This window comes from Cryptomeria japonica, chromosome 7 (assembly GCF_030272615.1).
Source record: "Cryptomeria japonica chromosome 7, Sugi_1.0, whole genome shotgun sequence".
Classification (NCBI taxonomy): Eukaryota; Viridiplantae; Streptophyta; class Pinopsida; order Cupressales; family Cupressaceae; genus Cryptomeria; species Cryptomeria japonica.
This window is the reverse complement of record NC_081411.1, coordinates 124,552,992-124,565,518: the sequence shown is the minus strand read 5'-3', so window position 1 is coordinate 124,565,518 and position 12,527 is coordinate 124,552,992. Positions and strand designations below refer to the sequence as shown.

Genomic DNA, 12,527 nt, shown 5'->3' with positions numbered 1-12,527 from the left:
GATTATAGTCCTTCATTATCTTTACTTAGATCAAGAGTTCCACTTTGGTAAATAGCATCACTACTTCATCCAACAACATGTTTGTATATTAAATTTATGATTCTAACTAGTAACTAGTATAACTCTTACCTCTTCTTAGATAAAGTTGAAAAGTCAAACAACAAACATTCACCAATTGCCAATAGTACCCTCAATTAGAAGTCTTGATACCATAAAAGAAATTGGGCATTTCATTCCAATTCATCCCCTGGAACTAATAGGGACCTATAAGGCGTGCATGATCAACAATAGGAAGAGGATATGGGAAACATCTATTCATCACTCAACCTCACATTAAACCAATTATCTCTCTCCCCAAAGAAAGGAAGGCCTTCGAACCTAAAAGATTGGTCGAGGAAGGGGGGAATTATAGCAATTGCTCAAAAGATGAGTAGTAGGTAATTTTCTTAATAGTCCCCTTAATTGGCCCACATGTACCCCTTAGTTAGAAGTCTTGGGTCCTATAAGGTGACATACAAATTGTCATTATATTCAAACAATTGCTCGGAAGATAGGTAATAGATAACTTTCCTAATAGTCCACAAACTGGGCCACATGTACCCCTCAATTACAATTCTTGGGTCTTATAAAATGACATCCAAGTTGTCATTATATTCGAACAATTGCTTGGAAGATGGGCAATAAATAATTTTCATTGCAGTCCACAAATTGGCCCACATGTACCATAAATTAGAAATCTCGGGTCCTATAAGGTGACATCCAATTTGCCATTACATATAAATAATTGCTGAGGAAAAGGATAATGGATAATTTTCCACGCGGACCACAAATTGGCCCACGCGTTCTGCCAATTTACTCGTCTTGTGTTTTGGATCCTACAAGAAGCAGTCAATCAGCTCCCACCGTGCCCGCATTTACCAGGAAGGTGGGAGAGCCTCTCGTGTCAATATAATCTTGCCGTATTGCCTTAACATGTTATCTGCTCTGAAACGAATTCCCCTGCTTTTTCTCTGTCCCATTCATTTCAATGGCGTTCTCTTCGAGTGTTAAGGACAATCAAAGTGCGTCTCAAAATGCTTTTCAGGAAATCGGATTTACGTCTGGATCTTACAAAGCAATGACAAATAAGGTTCCCTGTGACGTATTTATTAATCACCGTGGACCTGACGTTAAACACAAACTTGCCAGCAATATCTACCATGCTCTTGATGCCATTGGATTACGTCCTTTTCTTGATGAAGAAGTCCTTGAACCAGGCGTGATTATACCATCAGCGATACAAAATGCTATGAGTAGTGCTTCTCTTCATATTGCTATTTTGTCCCACAACTATGCCCAATCATCCTGGTGTTTGGACGAGCTGTCGTTTATGCTGAGAACTGGCACCAAAATCATTCCTATATTCTACCATGTGGAGCCTTCTGACGCCCGATGGGTTATTCAAGGCAAAGGAATCTATGCCGATGCATTTTCCCAGCATGAAAAGAAGGGAAGATTTAGTTCTGAGAAGATTGAGGAGTGGAAAAGGGCGCTTCATGATGTTTCGTTTCTCTCCGGCCATATAGTTAATGAGGACAGGTGGGTACCAATCAAATTCCATATTTGCCTTAGTTTTAGTTCTTTCAGATTATGAATTCCTTAATTTGGTAAGACGTATTGCTGTTGATTGACCTGTTTTCCTTTTTTGTTTTCTATCTCCTTGTAAATCTTTAGGGATGAAGGGAGGCTGCTGAAGAGTATTTTTAACGAGGCACTTCAAACCAGGGATGGATTTCGAATGAAGGTAGCCAAATTTCTAATTAGAAGTAATGAACACATGTCTCGTCTGATGCCTGATACGGATGAAGAATCTGAAGATTCGGAGGAGGACGTCGAAGAGTCTGCGAGTGAATGCTCGGATGAAATTATTTCATTAATTGTTGATAGAGTTGAAGATTCTGTAAGTGAGTGCTTAAACAGGATTGAAGTGTCTGTGGATGGGTGCTTAGATAGAGTTGAAAGTTCTGTAACTAAATGCGTAGATAGGGTTGAAGGATCTGTGAATGTGTACTTCGATAAGGTTGAACAATCTGGAGATGAGCCTATCGATGAACTTATCGAAAGGGGTTTTAAGAAGGCATTCAGCTTGCTCACCGAAGATTAGTCTCCACCACTTACCATTAATCTTTTAATGTACTCTAGGAATTCTTAGCTTTCACTCGGTCCAGTTTTAAACTACACATATTGGGTTGACTGATTGTTTAACACTTTTAAATCTAAAAGTCAAAGTTTAGTGTGTGATATAAGTCATTCATTTCACTCCTAAAGAAAAGTAAATGATATAAAACCCTTCAGTCAAATTTACATTTTCATACTAATTATTATATATATCACTTAAATCATGAGATCTTGAATGATACTCTTCATACTAATTATTATGTATATCACCTAAATCATGGGATCTTGAATGACACTCCTAGTTTAATCTCCATTTATATATCTTAGTTTTTTTATTATCTCTATTTATCCATATCCCTTAATCATGCCATTAAACATTTCGTTTCACTCACTATCAATTCATCTCCAAATAAAAAGTCTTGAATGAATTTTCATAGTAAACTTGTTAAGGAGTTTTAAAAAGTTGAGTGCTTGTCTATAAAGATTCTTGTGTAAATTTGAATGTTACAAACTTTTGATAGAGAGGCGAGTAATGACATCAAACCAAGGCAATTAGAAGAGGTGAATAACATTAAGCATAATTCTAGTCTTTTTATTGATGAGATTTTTTATAGTGAAATGGGTAGGATACCTAGAAAAGTGTTGAGGTAAATAATTTAGTTTATAAAAATTAAATGCTAATGTATTCCAATGAATTCATTTAACAAATAACAACATGATTATTTTGGAATGACATAAAACACAAAAAAAAATGATCCAACCGCCTACATATTCCAAAAAAAAATTCTAAAACCATGATAAATAACTTACACAATATGTGTTGAGCTATCAACATTGCTAGCTAGAAAAAATAGCAAAGTTTATGAAACCCTATCAAAGAAGAATGTTACAAAATTACAAAATGAACAAATGAATCATAACCATAGTTTTGGTTGTCTTAAAAGACACGTTGTTTATTAAATGAAAACCTTTAAAGGTGACTCATCATTTGAGTTATAGGTAAATGGAGAAGATTGCAAAAGGCAAAATAAGAAAAAAAACCAATGCAAGTGAAAAGGTGGTCAAAAATCTAGGAAGAAACTAAATATATCTTGCATGCCTTCAAGAAATCCATAATGAAAACTAGACATGTTCTTATTGAACCTAGACATGTTTCAAGCTATACACATTGTCATTGAACTTGTAAAGATGAACAGAAAGCTTGTCGCAATGGAGATGGATTCTAGGGGGTAAGGATCCTGCACTAAAGGAGGTAGTGGGAGAGGACGGTCTATAATAAATAATAGATTCAAGGTTAAGCCTGTCACAATGGAGACATTTTGCACTAAATGAGGTAGTGGCAAAGGATGGCTTATAATAAATAATAGATTTAAGTTTTGTAAATGATAAATTTATGCTTGGCAATTTTCTTTTTAGGTTAGGTTAGTTTAATAATAAGCAATGGATAGATTAGTATTAACTTTTAGATAAATTTGATTAGAAATAATACATTATATAAATAAGTTAATAGTATTTTAAGAATAATAATAGCTTAATATTATTTAATTAGTAACGTCATATTATTTAATTTTGTAGTTTTATGGTTTTATAATTATGAACAAATATCGATTTTTTCAAAGATTATGATAATATGAATTTGAATGTATTTCTACATAAGTTTAAAAAGAAAATATTCAACTAATAATATAATTGAATTCCACTATAAGATGTGATATTGACTATGATAGAAAAAAATTTAGAAGTGATTTTAAAAAAAGAAAAATATGACCACACATTTGAAACATCAAATTGATGATAGACACCCATCATCAAATTGATGATAGACACCCATAAACCTTAGATTTAAGTAGTAAATTAGTTTAAAATCATTCGACATTAACACAAGATTTCGAGGTGCATGAGGAATAAACTCTCTCCCAACGACAGTGACATCATGACACGCAGACATTCCCAAATAACCCAACTACAAATATTTTATGGATACAAGAAAGTCAAAAAAATGCAACTGCTAAACTAATAAGCCCCGTGGACATTATTATGTGTGTGCATCTATTCCTGTATTTTCAGTCTCATTCTTCCATCAATAGCATCTTCATCATCTCACCATGGAAATGATCAAAAACATGCTTTCTTTGGAATTGAACCTCATGGCATAAGGAGGAAGGTCTCCGAATCTTTGAGATTGTATGATATGTTCATAAATCACAGAGGTCCTGATGTGAAGGGAACTCTGGCTATTCAGCTTTAGAATTCCCTCCGTGAGTTGGGAATACGAGCGTTTCTCGATTCGCGAGAGAAAGAACTTGGATATTCTTTTGCTTCTTCCATTGAGACTGCCATCCCGTCTGCGTCAGTCCACATAGCCATCTTTTCCAAAGGATATGCAGAGTCCCCTTGGTGTTTGGCAGAGCTGGTCCTCATGCTTCACAGTCAAGCTAAGATCATTCCTGTGTTTTACGAGGAGCCTTGGGAACTCCGCCATATAGAGAAGGGAGTGTATGCTAATGCATCCACTCATTACAGAACGAAATCCAGGTACTTGGACAAGCTTAAGGAGTGGGAAGAAGCACTCCAATCCGTGTCATTTACCGTAGGATATGAACTCCACAATTCAGTGTATGATTTCTGTTATTTTCAATATACTCTGTAATTTTTTTATTTTTTTTTCTTTCTTGATAATAATGCTTAATTTTAGCCATTAGAATTTTTTCCTTATCAGATTCCTTCGCAATTTTCGAGTTTCTCATCAAATTCCGTTTTCCTTCTGCAAAGTTTGATTGACTGCGAAAGCATAGTGTCAGTAGTGCAGAAAGAAGTACAAAGGACAAAATCTTTCCATGTTGCCAAATACCCAGTAGGGTTTGATAAGCTTCTAGATGATTTTGAAACGAGTTGCCTTGATGAACTTGTGAAAGATTTGGAAATCCAATACAGAATGCATGAAGAAGGTAAAGGCGAGGCCAATATTGTAGCCATTTTTGGAATGGGTGGGCTGGGAAAAACAACATTGTCCAAAGGGTACCAAAAGCGTACCCGGTATTCTCGTTCTTGTTTCCTGTATGATGTGCGTGAAGCCTATTTAAAAGGGGAATTGCCTTCTTTGCAAATTAAGTTCCTCAGAGACCATGATAATCCCCCCAATTTTCATAGTACGCGGGAAGGGACAAGCTATATGAAGCATTGTATAGAAAGGTGCAGTCTTTTAAGTTTCCTGATAGTTCTTGATGATATTGATCATGTGGAGTAGTTAGATGCTCTATCGGTCATGGATATGCTACATAAATTCGACAATAGCTTGGTTTTTCTTACAACCCGTAATGTGGGAGTGCTAATAAGGGCAGGAATAACCTTTGGGTATAATCTTAAGGGAATGAACAGCAATGATGCAAGAGAGCTCTTTTGTTGGTATGCCTTAGGTCAACCCCAACCAACTACCGGATACGAGGATGTGGTAGAAGCCTTAATAGACATCTGTGGAGGCTTGCCTCTGTTTCTTCAAGTTCTGGGGAGGCATGTTCATGGTAGAAAACAGGACTACTGGTGGTTAGAATTTAATAAAGCTCGTAAGGTGCTGCCACGAGACATAAGGCAGAAACTTAAAATAAGCTTCGATGCATTAGATAGTGAGGAAAAACAAATTTTCATGGATATTGCATGTTTCTTTATTGGCAAATCAAAGAGCATGGCCATACAGGCGTGGGATGGATCTGGATGGAGTGGCCAACATGGATTGCAAACACACAAAAATAAGTGTCTTGTTGAAGAAATTATTGACTATTCTGATCAGGATTGCATTTTACTGAGGATGCATGATCACCTGTGGGATTTAGGAAGAGAAATGGCAAATGTGTTGACTTTTCCTCTTCGCCTGTGGCACCCTCAAGATCTTAAATCTTTCGTATACTTCTTTGTTCTTTTAAATTACTGCTCCTTATTGTGATAATTCAAATTTGGTAGTATTTGAGATTAGTCGATGTCCTGAGCTTGAGGAGTCAAGCCTTGGCCATCTGAGGTGAGTGGAAAGGATTTCCATTGTGAGTTTCAATCATTTAAAACCTGTGTCGGGAATATCTGGTCTAATGAAAGTTTCCAGAAGTGAACATTGTGAATGTTGTGAGCTTCAAGAATCAAGTTTTTCCTAGCTGAGCTGCCTGGAAAAAATTACAATTAGAAAAGGTGAATAATTGAAAAGCATGTCAGGAATGTTCGGATATGTGAAGTCCAACAGCCATATCGTCGCTATTCAGTCAATAAAAACTCTTCACTTCCCCTGTTTTGAACCCTTTGCTTGCCCAAATGAGTATTATATAAATTTAGGGATTGAGACATTCAATTGATGATGAAAACTTGCTGCTAATAAAAGGAGAAACCTGTGCCCACATTTCCCATGGATGTAACCTTTTTGGTGAAGGTTCTTTGTGTCTCTATACATTTTGCTGTATCTGAATTTTATTAATCTCTGTTTTCTAATTGCTGTTTGGTAATAAATAAATCATTTTATCAGTTTCATTTACTTAACGAGGAATATATCTTAGGATGCTGGTAGAGTTGAACATTAGTAACTGTTCTGTGTTTGAGGATATCAGTCTTGCCCATATGAACTTACTGGAAAAATTTACTATTGAAAATTGTAAATTTTTTAAAAGCGTGTCAGGTCTATTGGATGTTAGGAAGCATATTCAACATTAGTAACTGTTCTGTTCTTAGGGAATCAAGTTTTGCTAATTTGAGTTGCCTGAAAAATATTACAATTCGAAATTGTATAAATTCGAAAAGCATGTCAGAATTTTTCAATTTGAGTAAACTTGCAGATTTGAACATTGGTAAAAGTTGGAAGCTTAAGAAGTTAATTTTTCCCACCTCAAGTGCCTGAATAAAATTTCAATTGTATATTGGAAGAAATTGAAAAGAGTGTCAGGAATGTCTGAACTTAACAAAACTCAAAAATTATCATTTCTGATTCTTGGGTTCTTCAGCTTGAATCATACCTTGCCATTATGAACCATTTGGAGAGGATTACAGTTTGTAGATGTGGGAAGCTGCACAATATAACACTGCCAACAGCATTCATCTATCTCACTCTGCAAGTTGTCGAGGATTGAAATTGATAGCAGGAATATGCAATCTTTCAAACTTTGTAGAGCTGTACGTTAGTGAATGTCCAGAGCATGAGGAGTTGTCAAGTCTTATCCGATTGAGCTGCTTGAACTGGATGACAAATTCCGGTTGTGAGAAGCTGCAGATTATAACAGGTGCCAAACAGTTGCTAAATAATGAAATGGATTCACTGTTTGTTGTGTAAGGAATACTGCTATGAGAACTTGTTTTTTAATTGTTTAAGTTCTGTTATATTTATGTGGTTAAAGAGGGAAGCATGGGCACTTACATGTGTAGTCGCAAGTGGTAAGGGGAGCCTAGACTGGAAGGTACAAATAAACTCTGAATCAAGGAGAGAACAAATCTGATTCAAAAATAGCAGGTTTATATAAGTTGTTATTTTAATATGATAGTTAATTGTTAGTTCAATGACTATGAAGAACAGAGGAGATGGAACCTTTATGACGAAAGTGTGTCACCAGTTTAAAAGATTGATGCAATGTTGCTGTTGTGATCCACTATGTGCAAAAGTGGAGAGTTGTGAGGAAACAAGGAGGGATAGTTGTTTGTTTGAGCTTTGGCTGTGAAGTCAAATATGGAGTTTGATTATAATGTGAGAAAAAGGATAATTAGGGTAGAAGAAAATTAAAGACAAAGGCAAAGACAGAAGCTAACAAAGGACCAACAAAACGTTACAAGAGTTATGGAGACTATTGGAGAAATATGAGTTACGCAACAAGAAGAGAGCAAGGAAAAATAAATCTACAACAAAGGTGTTGAAGAGTTATGATAAGGTGAAAAAGAATGGCGAGGATAAATACACAGCTTATGAGCAAGAGACATTTTCAGTAGAGCAATGATGATTTTCAGTGGAGGACTACTAAGCCTTCAAGGAGTTGCAAAAGGAGAAAAGGAAGAAATCAGTAGAGGAAGACTATCTTTGCGTTAACAAGAGTTTGGAAGCAAAAGAAGAAAAAATATGATGATTTGAAAAATATTTAATTTGGTGGAAGGGAACACTGTGGCTTGATTTTTCAAGCCAAAAGGATAGTATTTAATAGCAGTAATCTCTTGAAGTTCTCCAATTCAGACTCTTCTGAACCTGGAGGTTCAGAATCTTTCAAAGATGGAGAAGATATTATAATCAATGATTCTCAATACAGACATTTCTGAGTTAGCTCCTGCTGGAAGGCTTTTTTATCTGTTTTTTGGTTGATCCCTGTTTTTAGTTTTTAAGTGTTGCTGCCGTTATATTGAGGTGACAGTCCTATTTTTGGATTGTTGGTTTTGTTACATGTAGAAGTTCTGGGGGTGAGCTATGGAAAAATTAAGGAAGATTGTAACACAATTTTTTAACCTGTAATCATTTTGCTAAATAATGAAATGGATTCACTGTTTGTTCATGTTTCTGTGTGTTTTTGCAAATTCTGTTAAAGCTGTTTGCAACGGCTTTGTCTGCATCAGTCGTTGAGAATAAAGCAACAGAGGGATCCAGATTCTGTCAGTGAAGTTGCTTGTGATATTTATATATCAAGAAATTCAATGGAAATAGCGCCACAGAGTGTTTCATTGAGGAAAATCAGAACCTGCCTTGTGGTTTGGTTTGGTTTGATAGCTCTATTGCAGGAGGATTTATATATAAAGGCTATCCTGGGCCGACATGGAGCTTATTTCACCTGTGCCCAGGAAGATCGATAGCTAACATTGTAACTGCTTCAGACAATTGTGATTTTGATATGAATAAATGTTGAGTAATGAAGAAGGGGTGCATGGTGACCCTTAAGGAAGGTGAAGAGTGGAAAACTCTGCATGTATTGAAAACAATTGCTGATCAGTTGGATACGAAAAAGGGCTTGTGATGCAACTGCAGTGCGTGCTTTAATCAGCTTGATATAACTTTAAATAATAATGCTAGGAAATTTGAAACAAACTGGGCAGGGATCTTTTGTGGACTAGCATCGCAATCAGAAAAATATAATTTATATGAATTATGATCTCTGGATCAACTTGGCTGCTTATGGAATCTTTGGAGAACAATTTGAAATCTGCTTTCCTCGGATAAGTAACCTCGTCCATAATAACCTTAACATCTAGAGTTCTTGACCTAGGATTTCCTCTACTTTCATCAATGGTCATGGGATTAGCAGTTCAAGTTTAATGTGAAAGATCCAATGACTTGACGGAACAGCTGAACGTCAAGATCGTGTCATCCAGAGCAGGCCATTGGAATATTAACAAATAGCAGAATACATAGACAACTTCTACTGAATGGATATGATATGCAAACAATTTAACTTATAGCAAAATGCAGTTAGCAGCAGGTCAATATCAAATTGAAATTAAGAACATGTGCTCAAACTCTATAGCAGGTAATGACGCAGAGCATCTGCATTCAAGAATTCATCCGCACCATCTTAAATGTGGGCTTTTGTTTACTAATAATAGTAGTTGGTTCAACTGTTGAGTTGTTTTCTAGGAATAAAGGGAACAACCTTCTGTTCTGTTCCTGAAGTTTTGGGTGTTTGGCGAGCTATCAATGAGAAGACTATGAGGACTCTTACTAGCCTGTCATGATCTGTTGGTTATAGATTAGTGGAAGTTTAAGCTTCAGGGTAGAAAAGGGTGATATTAAGTTAAAGATTGGTGAGGGAGAAGGGACTTATGTAAACCTTCTTGTCCGTGAATACAAGTTATTAATGTTTCTTGCATGCTGTGATGCTGTATATATTTCTTTTCTCTCTGGACTGCTGTGCTTTGTTAAAGAAGATGCAATTCATTTATGGTTATCTGGGACACTGCATCAGTTTGTTGTCAAAGCATTTCACCCTTTGCAGTTTTGTTCTTCCTGCCAGGCATTTCATTTCTTCATTCGCCTATTCATGGATCTTATCCCTTAATGCTGACAGCGTTTACAAATTGCAGGAAGAATTCTTGTTTTTCTGGGCGATTGGCCCTATAAAAGAAACAAATTATATGTAAAAGGGGAACGCAAATAGCAGATACAGAAAAGGACAGGACAAGGAAAAAGTACAGGATAGCAACGGGTTTTGTAAAGGTTAAGCTAAATCATCTTTCCTGCTGGTGCATGGGCCTGTGACGTCCAGATAGAGTCATTAGAATATTTAAGTTGCATACATAGTTGTTTGGATTATTTTGTGATTTCTACAGTATTTTTCTTTATCATAGGGCACCACTAGGTTTCTTGAGTAGTTTTACATTTTGAAACCCTCGTTTCCTTCCATAGGGCACCACTAGGTTTCTTGAGTAGTTTTACATTTTGAAATCCTCGTTTCTTTCCACCATAATAGTTTTGACCTGTTTTTACAACTAAAACGCTGGGTGGTTTTTTCTCCTAGGTTTCATCATCAACACTACTAAGAGTCTAGCATAGAAGTCAAAGTCTAGTCTATAAACCAACTTCAAAGTATGAACTACAACTTTAATTCAAAGTCCAAACTAGACACCAACTTTAAAGTTTGAACTACGTCTCACCTATATCTAGACCATGAAGTGCCACCTACAAGTGGTCTTTTAAAGTTTAAGCCACTAGAAGTATCCAAACCTTTGAACTATTGCAAACTTATAGACATTGACATTTACTTACCTACTAAGGACCTCTAGACTCTATTGAAATTTTACTTGTACGTCCAAATTTTAGTTAAGTTGGTAGAGTTTTCTCTCCTATTTTCGGCTTTAACAATAACAATCTAAAGCACCCATGTAATATTCTAGACTTGTAAAATGCTTTACAATTGTACTATAATTTGATCATTCTTTTCCAATTTTTAAGTGAATAATTTTTTTTATGTAACATTGACAAGCTCATATTTCTAAAAACCAAAATAAATTGTTGTGTATAATAAATGGTTAATTTATATTTTTTAAATTTTGTAAAATTGTAAATCATGAATTTTTCATTTTTTCTCCTCTGATAGGGCAAAAAGAAAGGGGGTTTCTCTTCTACAACACAAATCAATTTTGGGGAGAATGTTTGTAAGGCACAATTTCAATTGCCTCTTTTTTAGTGTGGAACTTAAAATTTATCTCTTGATTCTATAAAACTTTCACAGTTGGGAGATTAAGTACAACTTTTTTAATCAAATAGTCTATTAATATTAAGTAAAAACAAATACAATTTATAAGGGAATATGAGAAGATTATATATAAGAATGAATTAGGTGAAGCCATTGATATTATTGCCTTCATGTATTTGATAATCTTCAATTCCATCTTGTAAGTTGTACTTCATATAAAGAAATGTCGAATAAATTAGATGATTTAGTTAAGATACTCAATGAATGTCATGCTCTTAAATTGGATGATGAATTGGTAGCCTTATCTCCATAATATGTCCTCCTTTCAATTCAGGATTTCTTGGTTCAATTGAAAACTTTATTTTCTCATCTTCAAGGTTGTTGAAAAGTTAAATCAAATAAATCAATTGACAACACTATTTCTCAAATAGTAGTGGGTAACTCTATACAAATTTTTGTTTTGGGTCAAGTACTATTGATAGATGTTTACACCAAATATGTTCTCTACATGATATCATATTTTTTGCCAATTTTCTCTATGCATATCAAGTATGCCATACTAGGATGGGAATCACTAAGCTATCTCCACAAAAAGTAGTTATTCAAGAAGTACAAAATCTCAAGAAAATAATGTCTTCTAGATGAATTTATAATTGGTCTATATTGTACAAGTTTTATAGTTTTAAGTCTTCTTGTGGATCATCACAAATCACCCATATGGATTCTTTGAGTAGACTTTAGAATGAGAGGTTTCGAGACATCAATTATGAATATCTTTAGTAGTTGGTAGAGGGGTTGTATTAAGGTTTCATCCTTGGAAAACATCATAGGAACCATCTCCTAAGGTTAAGGTACATCATGCTTAAGTGTTTTCATGGTTCTCTAGGATTTTCTAAGAGGTGTTTATGCTACATGCATTTGTGAGGCTATAATTTATGGCTTTATTATGTAATGATTAGTTAGTTCCCATAACAAGATGTAAAACTATTTCAAAGTGTATTAAAATAAATATATTCAATACATTATGTGGATCTTCTTGTTTGTTAATGATTTATGAAGAACCCTTAATAATGTTTGTTCTTAGTATATACAATTGTACATCCTAAATGTTATAGATCCACTATTATTGTATTTATGTGAGTGTGTCTTGTTGACATGTTAATGTTGAGCATTGATGTTTGACTCAACTACCCATGGAATAAAGGCACTAGTTTGTTGTAGCTTATTCTTCCACAAACA

At 35.1% G+C, this 12,527-nt stretch overlaps 2 protein-coding genes across 2 annotated transcripts; both read left to right on the top strand.

The window, feature by feature from the left end:
• Nucleotides 1-964: 964 nt before the first annotated feature.
• Nucleotides 965-2,219, top strand: LOC131056877 (TMV resistance protein N). The gene is made up of 2 exons (XM_057991152.2): nt 965-1,578; nt 1,714-2,219. Exons 1-2 carry the CDS (start codon nt 1,028-1,030, stop codon nt 2,141-2,143), a joined length of 981 nt encoding a protein of 326 aa, XP_057847135.1. The 5' UTR covers nt 965-1,027; the 3' UTR covers nt 2,144-2,219.
• Nucleotides 2,220-5,422: 3,203 nt separating this feature from the next.
• On the top strand, nt 5,423-10,151 carry LOC131856506 (disease resistance protein RPV1-like). Its single transcript, XM_059208316.1, has 4 exons — nt 5,423-6,055; nt 8,484-8,512; nt 8,691-8,754; nt 9,843-10,151. Exons 1-4 carry the CDS (start codon nt 5,423-5,425, stop codon nt 10,149-10,151), a joined length of 1,035 nt encoding a protein of 344 aa, XP_059064299.1.
• Nucleotides 10,152-12,527: the final 2,376 nt, after the last annotated feature.

Coding starts and splice junctions, on each gene's coding strand:
- LOC131056877 (XM_057991152.2), top strand. CDS start 1,028: ATGGCGTTCTCTTCGAGTGTTAAGGACAATCAAAGTGCGTCTCAAAAT. Junction 1,579..1,713: donor CATATAGTTAATGAGGACAG/GTGGGTACCAAT, acceptor GTAAATCTTTAG/GGATGAAGGGAGGCTGCTGA.
- LOC131856506 (XM_059208316.1), top strand. CDS start 5,423: ATGGATATGCTACATAAATTCGACAATAGCTTGGTTTTTCTTACAACC. Junction 8,513..8,690: donor GTTGCTGCCGTTATATTGAG/GTGACAGTCCTA, acceptor ATTCTGTTAAAG/CTGTTTGCAACGGCTTTGTC. Junction 8,755..9,842: donor AACAGAGGGATCCAGATTCT/GTCAGTGAAGTT, acceptor TGTTGGTTATAG/ATTAGTGGAAGTTTAAGCTT.